General features: G+C 32.6%; 2 protein-coding genes across 2 annotated transcripts in view; one reads left to right on the forward strand and one right to left on the reverse strand.

The window, feature by feature from the left end:
- LOC146998437 (uncharacterized) overlaps positions 1 to 16,553 on the forward strand; it is a 163,290-nt gene that overhangs the window by 89,685 nt on the left and 57,052 nt on the right. The gene's annotated exons all lie outside the window — the stretch shown is intronic.
- The window catches only part of LOC146998438 (uncharacterized), a 42,670-nt gene continuing 29,165 nt past the window's right edge, over positions 3,049 to 16,553 (reverse strand). Inside the window, exon 5 of the mRNA XM_085809861.1 lies at positions 3,049 to 6,260. Coding sequence (XP_085665987.1) covers positions 5,731 to 6,260 — 530 coding nt within the window. The 3' untranslated portion in view covers positions 3,049 to 5,730. The remainder of the gene's footprint in view (positions 6,261 to 16,553) is intronic.

Raw genomic sequence — 16,553 nt, forward strand, 5'->3', positions numbered from 1 at the left:
AGAGAGAAAATCAGTTTTTAATTAATGTTAAGAGGATAACGTATTCTATCAACGCCGGTGGAACTAATAGTGTGTGTGAATTGCTCATCATTACATGAATCCTGTGGACTGATCATTCGTTCCTGCAACATTAATCTTTACTTAATTTATCTTTATGACTTTTATCTATTTCTTACTAGTAAAATAAAAGCATTTAAATGCAATATCCGTGCTCTATGTACGTGTTTTGAAAGTAAAACCTACATACATTATATATAATTGCATTGTATGTAAAGTAAATACATTATATACCAAAATATAATGCCCGTGTCATTATATATAATGTCCATTCAAGGATTATACATAATGACCTTTTAAATCGAGTAAGAAAAAAATCGCTGTCTCTTTCCTGAGAAATGCGAGCGAGTAAGACGCATTACGTGTCGAGAAAGCTGATGGTCTTTCTCCTTCTGTAATAATGTTGTAATGTTACTTTTTAATTAACCAAGAAAGCGTATGTTAAGTTTCAAAATAAATAGAAAAAAGGAGAACTAGTCTTGAGATTTTCCATCACGGAATTAAGAAAGCATACAAAGGCTATCTGCCCAAATAGAGATATGCTTTTGTGGACGACTTTCTGAAAGAATATAGCTGATATTCACATTACAGCGGGGAAAACCACAAGAAGACTTATTCAGCAATCCCGTTCGCCCATATTTAAACTAATAATTTTAGCATTCTAAAAGCTAGTTCACTGCTGAACTTTCAAATGCAGAAAAATGGCTTGATATTCCATCCGAGATCCTCCTCACAACTATTGAGTGAACGCCAATTTGCAATAATGATATTAATTATTTAATAGGCTTTTATTAAAATAACCCATATTTTTACTAAATAGTTAAAACGCATAATTTTTTACAAGTGGATGCATTTACCCGAGATATTTTTCATAGCTTCAGGTAAAAATAAACAAGCATAATATTACTAAGAAGTGTCTGAAGATGACAGCTATCTGTAGAAAAAATGGCATTATTTTCAACCCGAGACCATCTATATAATTATTGAATAAACTCCAATTTGCAGCAATGATATTAACTATGAGTTGAACCTTTATTAAGTACAAAGCATGTTTGCAATAAATATTTAGAGTACACTTTTCTGCCAGCAAATAGCTTATGCAAGGAGTATTTCGGATGAAAATAAATACATTTTCTAAGAAAATGTGTGAGTCTGTTTTTGTTAGTTGAAAGCGAAAAAGCATCTAAAGGTAAGAATGTGATCATAAAGAAATTTCTCATAAAACTTTAACATGACAAAACTTTCACATAGTTTATTTTCATTGAAGGAAAATCCACAAAGAAATACAAACACTTAGACAAATCCGAATCTATATACCACCATTCAAAATAAATCTAAACTATTCGGTTACTCTCAAGCCAAAAGTTTAATTGCTTTGACAATTATATCTTTTTTTTTTTTTTTTTTTTTTTTTTTTTTGTGTGTGTGTGTGTGTGTGTGTGTGTGTGTGTGTGTTTGTGTGTGTTATTAACTCTAACCAACTATAAAAGATTAAAAAGTAAATAGTGCCCGCCATCCGACAGATATTCTAGAATGTGATCTTAGGGACAAAAAGGCTGGCGACCCCTGCTTTTCATCATAAGTAATAATGCTCCTCCTTGAAGACGTAATAAACCACGAGTACAAATAAATTTAATTGTAATTCTAATTAATATATGCGCAATATAATTATAACTGCGGCTATAATTTTAATATAGTTGTTATTGCAATGCAGCTGTAATTATAAATCGCGCAATTACAATTACAATTACATTATAACTGAATGAACTGCAGTTTCAATTATGTTGTAATTGTACAAATTATAATACGGTTGCATTGCAATTAAATTAAATATAATTGCAATTACATTCAATTAAATTAACTGCAAACTGTACAATTTATAATACAGTTCCATTCTAACTGAATTAATTGTATTTTTAGTCACGTTGCAATTGTCCAAATCATAATTACAATTGCATTTTAACTGAAGGATTTAAAATTACAATTAGATTGTAACTGCAATCAAATTTTAAATTCAATCATAAGTAACTGCAATTACAATGTAATTGAAATTGAATATAATTAATTATATTGTTATTGAAGTACTTATATTTGCAATCAAATTGTAATTCATTTATTAATCATTTGCACTGTAATTGAATTATGCACAATTCTGTTTGCAACATTCAATAATTTAGTCAGATAATCAACAGTGTTTGACTATCTGGCATTAATGAAGTTTCAAATGCATTGATAATGTTGTACTCGAGCATATTAGTAAGCAAATTGTAGAGACATTCGGTATTTTTTGAAAACAGGAGACGTGAAAAATGAGGAATGCCCTCGCCGGGACTCGAACCACTGACCTTTCGAATACGCGTCGAGCGTGCTGACCACTACACCACGAAGGCATGCTAAGAAGGCGGGAGAAATACCTTATAAAATTATTAAGAAATATCTTAATTAGCATTTTTTCGTTTCTATGAAATTTTCAAAACGCGGGATTATTCTCGTATCCTAAAATATCCATTTTTATTCTGGAATATCCATTTTAGGATGCGAGAGTTTAAACTTAATGGGTATATAATTATCGAAAAAATGGAGTTATTTTTGAAAAATCGGCAAACATTATATTAAATTATATATTAAAATTATATAATAAAAGATTCGGAACAAATTTCATTCAAAGACATTTTCCCGTTCTATCTGATGGTGAAAACAGTGAAACTCTGAGATTATGCATGCTTATAAAATGTAGATAGGTTCGAAAAATCTCCAAAAATTATTTCAGTATTAAATTAAAAAAATATAATAATCTAAATCGAATTTTCAATATGCGACGATTTCTCATGCTCATAGTTTGTTTATGTAATAATAACAGACAAATGCAATCTAAAGGCCGATAAGATAACACTTTTTCATAAAAAGTAATAAAAAATTCTGCATTTATTGAATAATTTCTCCTGAGATTACATAGGAATATTACAATAAAAATTCCATTGCAAACTAAAACAAACTAAAGACTTTCTTTTAAGAAATTTCAGAACTATAAAATGTATGAACTATAAGTTTTCTTACCATATAATAAATATTAACAAGAATGTGAGATTTAGATTAACATATTATTCCAACAAATTATTATACATATCACAAAATTATTATACATATTAGTCGAGAAATAAATCTTGCGTCAAAAATAAGTGCAATTTTTTTTATTTTTAAAATTACATTAGTTCACCAAGTTACGAAAAGATAGTTACAAACAATACATTTAAAAAACAGGAAAAAATTACATTAATTGCCACTGCCCATTTTTATCTCAAGTTTCAATTATTGGAAGAGACACTGATATTCAGAATTCGTATAATCTGGATTTTATTCAGATTTCCAAGCAATTAACTTTTAATACAAATAACTCAACACATTTTTAGAGCTTTCAAATGGTATTAAATACTTCTAAACTGAAATGTAATTATAAAAATGTTAAGTTACTGCAAAAATTATTAGAAACAGGCAAACCAAAGCAGTGTATAAGGTTTAAAATTATATACCCATATTCAAATAAAATAGCCATATTCAAAGAAACGTATTTACATTATTTTTATTTAGTTATGAACAACTACACTGCTGGCCATTAAAATTGCAACACCAGGAAGGAATGATCTAATGAACGTCAAAAATCACATGAAAGGAAGAAGTTGTAATATACAAATAACTAGCATTTCAGCGCATTTAGACGACGCAGGAGGGAGAAAGGACATCTGAAACACTGCATAAAAGAAAAGTTGTGTAGTGGACTTCTCATTAACAGATACCTGCGTATCATCACAGATGCCCACTTTTTTGTAAGAAATAAGTGTCTTCAAGATGACCTCAAATTAGAACCCCTTGCGAAGTTCTTACACAAGTAAGCAATTCTATCAGGACGTACCAGATTGCAACATTATGAATCATTTCAATCTCTTCAGCTATGAAATTCTACAAGAAGATCGGCCCTTGCGCCCTTACATAGCTTTTATATTAAACGAAAATAAAAATTTCCCTACATAGGATTTAAAATTGTTATTACAAATCCATATTCTGTAAACATTTTAAATCTTTTTCCTAATCTTTGTAGGAATTTCTCCCTTTTTAGCATGGCATATACTCATAAATATTATGTAAATAGTGGTCTAGTTTCTAAGGAATATATGTATTTTATATTTTATGTACTGTTTAACTCTGTAAAATGTGTTTTTCACATCTATCATGTGACAAAAGAGTCACCAACTTTCATCCTGTTCTCCGAACCCACTCACATTTTTGTACTTGCATCGCTCCTTGAAGCACCTATGTTACGATAGCCGGTATACAGTTTTCATGCTTAGCAAGCTACACGTAGCAACTGGAACTGGATTTCTCATTCGGAGAGTGCTTTGTAAGGTTGGCGTTTACTCAGAATATCGTGTTATGCCTCGAATAATAAGAAGAAATGCTTACCAGCAAGTTTTGAAATTCGATAGAGGCAGGATCGTTGCTTATCAAAAGTGTAAATTATCGTACCGTAATATCGCTGGTCACACTTGCCGACATCCACTGTCATGCGAATATGGAATCAATGAATTGCTGAGGGTCATACTGAACGGCATGCAGGATCTGAACGCCCTCCCATGACTAACGCCAGAGAGGATAGACATATTGTGAAGTCAGCCCTGCAAAACCGTACGACTACATCACGGACCATTAGTGAGGAAATATTCATGTTTGCAGCACGCCCAGTATCAGGTCATAAGGTGCGTCGATATTTTCAGCAGCATTGACTCTCAGCAGGGTGACCATTACTTCGGCTTCCTTTGACAATGCATTGTAGAGAAACAGGGCTACTCTTTCGTGCCTAACGACAAAGCTGGGTACAGGAGTGGCACAATGTCGCCTTTTCAAACGAGTCCCAGTTCTACGGGCTGTATTCTGATGGCCGCATACGTGTCTGGAGTGCCCGACGAGACCGACGAGACCTGCTTGCATTCGATGTCGGCATAGGGGCTCTGCACCTTGTGTAATGGTTTGGGCAGTCGTTGGGTACATGACTCGCACATCTCTAGTTCAGACCGACGATAATTTGAACGCAAACATCTTACGTCCAGGGGTTGTGCCCTATGTTCGAGGTTCCCAAATGCCATGTTCCAACAAGATAATGCAAGACCACATGTTGCACGTCGTGTTCTAAACTTCTTCGATACACAGGTATTCGATTGCTGCTCTGGCCTGCACGGTCTCCAGATCTGTCGCCCATTGGAATCATCTGGTCATGGGTTGCTGAGAGACTGGCCCGCCACTCCTCTCGAGCTAATACGTTTGATGAAGTGTGGCAAAGACTTGAAGCAGCAAGGAACGAATTGCCCATTTCTGTCAGCCAAGCGCAGTTTTACTCCATGCCTAATGGGGTAAGGGCCGTTTTAGCTGCTAGGTGTGACAGCTGTTTCAGCTAATTTCACATTCCTGTAAACCTCCAAAATGCTTACAAATTTAATCATTTTGTCTTCATGCCATACTGTTTACGTGAAATAAATATCTTTTTTGTATTTGATTTCCTTCATGGTGTTGCAATTTTAATGGCCAGCAGTATATTTCTCGCATATTTAATGTTTCTAAAACATCAATTTTAAGTCTGCAGCCATTAAATTTAGATTTTCTAAAACAATCGTTCAATTCAACTCATTCCTCAGTTTTAAAATCGGGATTTACAATTCCATTAAGATCTGAAGCAGACGGTATTTGGTCTAAGTTTGGATACATTGGTGGTACTTCGTACGTCTCCTTTCTGTCATTCGCTTCGAAAAGCTTGTAATGTTTTGGTTTTCTTTGACTTCTCAGTGAATTGATTATAGAATCAATGTCTTTACGAACTTTAACAAAGAGAGAAGATCTTGGCTTAGGATTTGACGCTTGAGGAATATTTACTGTTCTTGGCAAGTTGTCTGCTGGTAGCTGTTGTGGCTGAACTGGTACATTCGACAAAACATTTTGAGAAATGGCATTTACAAGAGCATTATATGGAGAAACTGCGTCAGAAAATGCAGTTTTTTTCTGCCAGGTGCGTTTGACAAATACTACGATGAAAATAATAATAACTATAAACAACAAACTACAGCAAACAACAATGACAAAAAGCCGTGCAACTGCTGACTTTCTTCCTGATGCAGAATTTGTTTCAGGTATTAAACTTTCATGTCCTCTTTTGAGAACTGAAAATAAAAAAGAAAGTAGAGTATTACGTTTTAAAATTGAATATTCTTTCTTTTCAAAAATCATTTTGCAAAACTACGTATGAAACAATTTTTTTTACAGTAGATGTCTTCGAAACGGAAAAGCACTTGTCTTATTTATCAAGAACAAATTAGTAAAAGTATGTAACATCTTAGTAACCTTGTGTGTACTTATTTAAACGATGTGCGCAAAAAAGGATTCAACCAACTAACCAACGGTAGCGAAACACAATTTTCCCAATATGTAGTTATTATAAAATTGTAACAAAGTTATGTCTACTGAATTCGATTCTTAAATTTAGACAAAGCATACAAATATCTATCTGCCTGCATAAAGGATACTTTAGATGAGGCGTTTGTAAGCAAAATTACCTCTTACGTTACAAATCAGATAAAACACGAAAATCTAACGGAATCAACCCATTCCTCTTCTTTCTCCTTTTCTTAACAACTACGTCTTACTTTGAATTACATATTTTAACATAGTGACATGATGTTTAAACATGAAACAACGGAAGAGCGGTATCGAGAAATTTTCCCAGAAAATTTATTAATTACAATGTGTCGGCTGTTTGGAAATTACGAGATTATATATACATATATATATATATATATATATACAATTCCAGTTAAAATTTTGCTGAAATAAGGCCAAAAATTGTATGGAAATGTACTCAGCGATAAATTAGGAAAGGTTTTGTGAAAGGTATCAAATGTTTAACATCGCTTCGTACAGTAAAAATATCAGTTAGGGCCATTTTACGTTCAGTTGGTGCTATACTATGCTATGATCTGTTATTAGGAAAATGTTTCCTATCTTTATCGGCAACAACGCGAAGCTTGGTCTTGGTAAATACTTGGGCCAAAATAAAAAATCTGATGTGCTTACCGCATGACTTCCTTGTACGGAATATTAAATTATACGAACTTTTTGTTGCATTTAATTTAAATTTATGTATTCGAATTTCATTGGAGATATATTTCTCATTAGATTAATTCTGTACTGAGTTCCCGGCAAGGCAAAAATAGATAAAACCTCAAAATATGTTCATTAAAAATTAAAAAATATAGGGCAAAAAAATAAACACGAAATACAGTTTAAACAATAAAAACAATTTTTTTACAATTAAAATTAGATTTTCTACTTAAAAACCAATAATTCGGTCAGCAAGCAATAAGGCAGATTTTTCAGTGCACAAAAATGAAAGTTTAATTTTGGTCCCACTCGGAAAAAAACACTGAAGGTGTAGATATTGAATTCACTGTTCTGCTAAGTTTCAAATGTAACAAATTTGTCTGCTATGGTAAACAAAAAATTAGGCTTAACCTCATTTAAAAGAACTTTTAAATTGTTGATAATTCTACAATTATTGCATGCAGATTAACTAAAGGCATAAAACCCTTAACCGGAAGATAAGAGCAACATAATTCAATTATTTTAAAGCAAAAAATGCGCAATTTACCAACATATAAGAATAACAAAAATGAGCTCACTGAGCCAAGTAACAGAGTGGGTATATATATATATATATATATGTGTGTGTGTGTGTAAGAAAAATAAGGAATATGTAAAAGATTAAATAATTTCCTTTCCTTAATAGATAAATTTCCTTTCTCAATTCTAAAAATAGTAACATCTTTCTGCACTGCGTCATTGCGAGACTATTCTATGTCATATGATTCTTACATAATTCTGATGATGTAAATGGAACTAAAACTCTAACAGCCAATAGTGATTCTATAGCAATATTAACTATCCAATCCAAATGCATTGAGAACCAAAACTTACTCAATATGAGTAAAGATTTCGCTCATCTTAAGAATTGCATTGAACGTTCGGAAGTTTCTACAAGCTAAAGGGATTGAAGAAGGCATATGAAAACACACAAAGTTGTTTTTAAATGCAGTAGTTGCACAAGAGTTTCACTAGTGATGATGTTTTGAAACAGCATGAAGTCTATCATATGTTAGAAATTACACCCAATGTTCACGAGCTTTTAAAAGGTAAAGCGATCTTTTACATCATATTCGAGCGGAACATGCCCTAACACGAGCTTTAGAAAAACGAAGTAATGCTGACCCTATCAATGCATGTACGGGTGCTAAAATCACAAGTCTCAAGGATATGTTCGGTACTGACTCGATTATCTCTAATACAGAGAATGATAAAGACCTATACGTGTTTCTTGAGTACATCAAATCGCAACTTGTAAAAATATTGAGTGATAATGTAGCAACATATCGGTGTGTGAAATGGCATACAGTTATTACTGTTAAAATGAGTCGTGACTGTGAAAATGGAAATGAGTCGTGAGTGTGAAAATAAAAATGATTCGTGAGTGTAAAAATAACGGCATGAGTGCAAGCAGTTGGCAAAATATAAACTAAAAGGTATTTATATGTTAAAAATAGTGAGAAAGATTTTCTGGTGAGAACATGAAATAGTGATTAAAAATTAATTCCAAAATTATTGATAAAATTGAGAATTCATTCTAAAAATTTGGGATCTATCAAGCTAGCCTAACCCTTTCCGGCACGCTACCTTTTAAAGTTGGATTTTTGATTTAAAAAAAAAGTAGGCAGTCTAATTAGGCCTAGAGGAGAACACAAGTAAAATTTTGTGAAAATTTCACATATTGTTTTAATTCTGTGGGTGTGCTCAAAGTGGCGCACTGATTGAATAGAGCTTCGAAAATAGTACTGAAACGAGCATTGTTGTCAATGAACTGACAGATGAGATGCGGAGAAACAAAGAATACAGACTCTCAGTTGTCCCAGATTATCGGTGAGCTCGGTCTGGGCACACCTAGGGTTCGCCGTTTGATTTTAAGCAAGATTTCAAGGTAAAAATTTATAAACTAATATAGAATAAGGAGATTAGCATACAGCCAAAAACATAACATAGAAATTTCTTTTCAAACAATTCCTTTTATACCCTAAAAAAATCTGGAAGATTTCTTTGAAAAATGAGGGTCTTAAAGAACTAAACATGGCTAAAATATATGGAATGGTTTGCAATGGTTTGCGTTGAGCTGCCATCTACTATAAAAAAGAAGGTTCAGAGTAACCTATAGTAACCTATAAAGCCTTTTTCATTCACTTTTCTGTGCGTACAGAAGGAAATTTTTAGGTGTGTCTAGACCGGACACACTGTACCTCAAAGGGTTAATGGCAGTTCAGGTTCAAAGCTAAACATTGGCAACACTGAAGAGTTTAAAAGCACGCATTCAGATAAAAGGGTTTTAAGAATTAAAAAAAAATACCTGAATATGCAGAAAATTATAAATTTGAAAATTCGAATGAAGTTAATCATGAAGTAAAATAGTAGAATCAGTCATGGTAAGACTACTACAGAATGATAAACTATAGAATTGGCAAATAAAAATAGTACTATAAAATATAGACTAAGTATGCGTTATTCAACGAATTGGGTATGAATAGTAGTTAACGATTATAAAATAAAATGCTTAATTAAAAACAATCTCTATGTTTAAGAAATTTAAACATGTAAATTTAGCTGAAATAGTAACATCAAGAGCGTGATGACAATGGAAAGTTATAAAACAAGGAGTTAAAATTTAGAGTATGTAGGAAACTAGAGAGAAAATGAAATTAAATAACGTTGATATATCTAGTAGGAAAATATAATAAGTCAGTTCAAAATTAGAGTATTTAAAAAATTACGAAGGCTTAAAATGTACGAAACATGTTAAAAATAACTACTAAAATTAAATAAAGCTCATATATATGGTCAGTAAATAGAGGAATTAAGCTAAAATTAAGAACATGTTTGAAATTACGAAGGCTAAAACGTATGAAATTAGTTAAAAACTAAATGAAAGTCATGTACAGAGTGCAATAATATAGCAAATTAGTTAAAATTCAGAGTATGTTGGAAACTAAAAACGTTAAAAAGTAGACAAGAAATTAAAATTAACATCTAAAATTAAATAAAAATCATGTATGTGGTCAGAAAATATAATGCTGCGTTTTTTGCCTTCTTCGTGCACGTTCGTACGGGTTCGGGGGGATTTGGAGTGAATAACAACGACACTTCTTGATGAAGTATCAAAATGCACTTTGTTGGCCAGTATTATCCAAGATATCTTCAATAACACGTTTACAGTCGCCGAATAACTACTATACACACACTGTAACGATCAGCGACACAGCATTCAGGCAATCAGGCTAACTTGCGATGTAATCGACGATACCCTAGAGTACAGCTCCCGACTCCTCATTTCAGTCGTTCCCGGAACTCAACACACTCTGTCGATGATGCACTAACAGCGATACACTAAGATACTCTTTCGGTGCACTAGACGACCAACTCTGCACTCACTGTCTGTCTACCAACTCGGTGGACTCTCACTAACTGACTAACTGACTCAGCGTACCAGCAGGATTTATATAGCTTTTGGCTTGTGCTCGAGAACATTCTGAGCTGGATCAGTAAGAATTCGTTCCAGAAGTTTCTCCATTCTGTCTATGGTATATCGCCAATTTTACCGCCAAATGGGCAATTTCTCGCCAAGTGGCTACCCTGCCTCTCTTTGCCATTTTCTGGGGAACCAAAAACTGCTTTGCGGGGAAGCTATCTTACCACGCCTGGACATTTCGTAACAATATGAATTAAGTTCAAATTAAAAATATGTTAGAAATTATGAAGGTTAAAACGTAGAAAGCAATCAAATAAAATTCTTGTACATAGTGTGAAAATATACCGTATTTACGCGAATCTAATGCGCATCGTTTTTGGCCAAATGTAGTATTCAAAATTGGGGTGCGCATTAGATTCGATGGCGCATTAGATTCGAATGCAAAGTTCGCCGATGACCGTGAATTAACCCCGGCAGGAAAAATTAAGCGTGCTGCACCGCACATTGTTGCACTGAGTTTCTGCTGCCTGGAAAAGCATCGAAGCACCAAAGATCGTGAAATCTTTCAAGAAATGTTGCATGACGATGATGATGAGGAGGAGGAGGAAAGAAGAAATGAATCTGAGGCTGACGAAAAGAGCTGCGAGGATTCCAGTGATGAAAACCGTGAATAAAGTGAACGTTTACTATTAATCACTAATTGTAGAAACTGTTAGCTAGATAGAAATGTTACGATTTATTTCATGTTCATATTTTACGATAGATACCGTATATACGGTAGTGGTAATTAACAATGATTATTTCACATAACAATTGCCCACTAATAGGTTAATTCTATGTTCTACTACTTTATGTATAAATCCATTGTTGTATAAAATATGGTATCTAAATTTAAATAAAATTATCATACCATTAATTGATAGTTTATATACAAATCCATTGTTGTATAAAATAAGATTCAATAAATTCCTCATATCATTGATGCGCATTACATTCGCCGACAAACAATATTTTTATTATTTAAAGTTTTAAAATGGGGATGCGCATTAGATTCGATGGCGCATTAGATTCGCATAAATACGGTACTAGTTAAAAATTAGAGTGCATTAAATATTATGAAGGTTAGAATGCATAAAACATGCTAAAAACTTAACATCTAAAATTAAATAACATGATAAATAGAATCGCAAATCTGAATAATTAAGCTCATAAAATGTAACAAATGAGTTAAAAGTATTGGCTAATATGAAAAAAATTCGGTGTAAAATGAAATAAATAGTAAAAATGAGAAATGCAATTAAGATTACCGAAAGAAATCTGGTATTATGAACAGAAGGTTTACGAAATAAAGAAAAATTCTGAGTATATAGGGAATTAAAAGGCTTAAAATAGATCTTAAAAATTAAGAATTTAGTTCTAAATTTAAGACTTTTATACCCTATGATATTTTATACCTATTAAATCAATGATTAGATTTGAAAATAATCGTTGTTAAGGATATGTAGGAAATAACCATCCTATACGTAGTAAAATAGCTGGATTACGAAGAATAAAACAAAGGTTAAAAATTGATTAACAAAGAACCTCCAGAAAATCAATAAAAGATAATCTCTTGTCAAAGTGTGACGTCATCTTATCAGTTAAATGAAGAATTCTGAAACGCTTCCTCTTATCTGCTGCGCCTCCGCGTGCGGACTTGCTCCGCCTGCGAGATTCGCCTGGAAGCTTGCGCCTCCTGCCACTGAACCCCCTCCCGTTTCGTACTACTTGCAACCATCTTGTTTATGAAATCATTGAAGAACTACAAATATTCATAGGTCTTCTTTACACAGCTGATAATAAGTGTAATAGATATATTACTTTAAATTTTGTCAAACATGGTACAATTTCTCAAAACCTAAATCACGTGCAAATAAAAATGTGAAGGAATTGAAAAAAACTGAAGAAAAAAAGTTCTGAGTGCCTTCAAAGACTTTTTGAGGCACACTAGAAGTTATTTTTATAGATATTTTAAGTACTACTCTAAAATGGCTATGAAATATGAACTGCTTCACGTCACATACATACGAGAAATGTGGGAGTTAATTTAGCTGATTAACCTTCATATAACTTCGTTTCTTTGATACCACAAATTATAAGACATACCTCGTTAATTACAGTAGCATCAAGAGGAGAAAAGACTTTGATTCTAAGCAAATCAATTTAATTAAACGCGAGTAAATTACATCAGAAAATAATATATACATAATATAATGCCATTCCTCCACTAGGAATCTTTCCTGTCAAGCCTTACTTTCCCCTGTAATTGCCAATGCCAGAGTATGTAAATTTTAGTAGAACGCGCAAAGTATTCAAATTGTCAGCGGAAGTAATTTGAGTTAAATAGAAGGGAAACGAGTTCGTAAGTGTTCTTTCTTGCTTCACGAGCATGAAGGTGGCTAGGTAGAAATTGAAGAACCGCGCGTTTCGGCCTGTGTGCTTGCTTCGGAAGATAGTTGAATCTTTCAACTTAATTTTCAGAAGTTTGCTGAAATATCAGCGGTATTTTAGAACGCGGTTAGGTTAGTTACGTTTAGAGAGCCTCGTAGGTAGTAACTTGTTATTATTCATTTTTAGTTTCTTATTTTTATTTTACCGCCGGATCGGCGTAGTTTGTGAGCGTCAAGTGCACGCATCTGTAACTTCTAAAGTAGAATAAAAAGGGAGTTAAACCCTTCTTAAGAGTTTTGTGTACTTTCCAGTTCATAGTACTCACGATTATTGTTGCGTGTAGGTTGGTGCCGCGCAACACCACAACCCTAATAGCTCCTATTCATAATATGATGCCTATAAAGTGCGTTTACCTTCATCATCCCGTAACAAATGAATTATCATATGTTACATTCCGAACCGCAGAAATCAGTAATAAAATTGTATATTTTAATAAAAAATGCTTCCTTTAAAAAAATTCTTCAGTTCTGTGTGTGATGGGCGGTAAAACTGAAATAAACTGTAATCATAAGACGTCATTCGTTTCTTTAACGTACATTGTCCGTAAATATGCTTAAAAAAGGGCATTTTAAATTAAAAATAATAATTTTAATGCATAAAAGATCTGTGCTTGTATTTTCAAGTAGAAAATTATCATGAATTAAAGCTTCATTATATCATTTTCGAACATTTTAAAACTAGAAAATATAAACAAACTTGAAATTTCTTCAGTTAAAAAATATTCAGTTTAAAAGTCATTTTTGAGCATTCTGCCTTTAAAAATAGTTTTTCAGCATTTTGGAATTAGTAGTTGTTTTTAGCATTGTACTGCTAAAATAGAGAATCGAATACTCTGCGATTAAAAGATATTTCTGAAATTACTGCAACAAAATTGATGTTCAAACATTTTGAAATAAAATATTATTTTTGAATAATTTGTATATATATATATATAGAGAGAGAGAGTGTGTGTGTATATATTATATATATTTTACAATCAGAAAACGTTTTCATATGCCATCTACATGGAATATAAATTCAACAAAAGCCAGGAATTATAATAAGAATTAGAGTAAGGTAATCTTTTAAATTTTAGTTGCTCATGAAGAATACAACTAAGTAAGATCCTTACTTTAGAAGAAATATTCTTCCACATTCTCATTTTCAAACTCAAATTCAAAAGTAAAATCAAAAGATATACTTTTTTAAAATCAAAAACTTAAATTTAAAATGAAAATATCAAAATTTACATAATCTTTTAAACTAAAGTTTAATAAAAGTAGTTATTTAGATATTTAAAGAGTAATTTCAGGAAGGAAATTAAAATTAACTTACTTGTCTGCAAACATTTGAAACGAAATGGCTGGAAACATAAATGTATTCAGGGATGGAATGTAAGAGGATTATCATAATACTAATTTAATACTATTTATGAAGGTTCTTTTGGCTTAAATAGACTAATGTCTTTCTATTGATTTAGTATTGTTCGTGACTTATGATCTGGATCTAGCAGAATAATATTTGGTCCTTGCTTGAAAGAAACACGAAACACTCTCACTTAACTTAGTTGTTGTTAATTGATAGCAGATTGATTTGTTCCGCTTGACAAGTCAATTAATCTACGGTCAATGAAAATAACTATTTTTTCAATACTTAAAAAATTTTTACTTTTGATTTTGGTATTTTTGCGCATCAGGATTTTTCTTTACAGATTTTTATGGTTTTTTGCAATAGAGGTCTAGAAAATACTAATTTTAAATACTAACTAAAAATGTTTTTTCTTATTATAATTCCTGGTTTTAATTGAATTTCTGTTCCTTAGAGATGGTATATGAAAAAGTTTTCTAATTATAAATTATTGGTTTATTACTTTGCATCTTTAGCGTAAGTTATAGGTTTACTAATTTACTCATAATTACTTTTATTTAAAATTTATATATGTTATATATATATATTGTTGGCAACCGACGTCGATTCCCCTAGCGCATGCGCATGATAAGCAAGTTCTCTGCTGCGTAATGCTTATACTTAGTAGGCAGTTAGCCAAAGTCAATGGTGAGTAATGCATGTAAGCGAGAAGGGCTAAGCGCTGTGTAATATCATGTTTCTACTCTGCTGTTCAACGTCTTCGTAGTTTAAATAAATGTTTGTTATGTACATAGAAGACGTCATTTTATTCTTCATAGGTTATGGGCCCAGATAGCGCTTAACTGTGCAGTGCAACTACCATTGTTAAATTCTTTCGGCAAGCCAAGCTGCGTCGACTGAAATGAAAATGGCGACGACTAATACAGTGTCAATTGAAAAGCTAAACAAGGACAACTTTGACACGTGGAAGTTGCAAGTGGAAGCCATACTGATTAAAAATGATCATTGGGACTATGTAACTGGGAAAATTCCGAAACCAGAACCTGGTGATGAAGAATTTGCTAAATGGAAAACTACTGACCAAAAGGCACGAGCGGATATAATCCTATCCATCTTACCCAGTGAACTTCCACAAGTAAAGAATTGTGTAACATCTCACGAACTGTGGCGTAAATTGCATTCTATTTACGAATCGAAGGGACCAGCTAGAAAGGCCACAATTCTAAAAAAATTGCTTTTTACAAAAATGAGTGATTCTAAACAAATGACTGTTCATCTAAATGATTTTTTTATTCTTGTGGACAAACTTAAAGAAATGGAAATAAACATTGCGGATGATTTGCTTACAATATTGCTTTTATATAGCATACCGGGCTCTTATGAAAGCTTTCGAATAGCAATCGAATCTCGTGATGAACTGCCTTCTCCAGAAATGCTGAAAATTAAACTGTTGGAAGAAGCTAACGCTAGCAAAAATAAAGATTCAACGTTTTCTGAACCACAACATGCGTGCTATTCAAAAGATCGGAAGTATACTCAACGACCGGTTCCTAAAACGAAACCAGATAAATCTGCAAACCGAAGACAGTATCCAGTTAACTACAGATGCAACTTCTGCCATATCTATGGGCATAGAGCATCGGAATGTATGAAGAAAAATAAAGAAACTAAAAGCAAACGCCTCAGTGAAACTGCGATGTCTGCAGAATATCAGAATTCCCTGGAGCAAGAAAAAGCCGTAGCATGCACTAATAGTAATTCTAAAGACATTTTTTGTCTGGATAGTGGTGCAACATAGCATATGTGTAACAGCAAGGAACTGTTTCAAGAAATTCACGAGGTAGGTGATACTTATGTTAAATTAGCTGCTGATAAAACTGTTAAAGCTATTGGAAAAGGAACTGTTAAATTTAAAGTTCGCATAGGTTCTAAAACTGAAAATATCAAACTCAAAAATGTATTGTGTGTACCTGACTTGAAAAATAATTTAATCTCAGTGTCTAAAGTAACTGAAAATAATCTTTCAGTAATTTTCAAAGAAAAATGTGCTCAAATA

The sequence above is a fragment of the Stegodyphus dumicola genome, chromosome 2, assembly GCF_044657685.1.
Source record: "Stegodyphus dumicola isolate Sdum_Otavi_A_Nest chromosome 2, ASM4465768v1".
Taxonomy (NCBI): Eukaryota; Metazoa; Arthropoda; class Arachnida; order Araneae; family Eresidae; genus Stegodyphus; species Stegodyphus dumicola.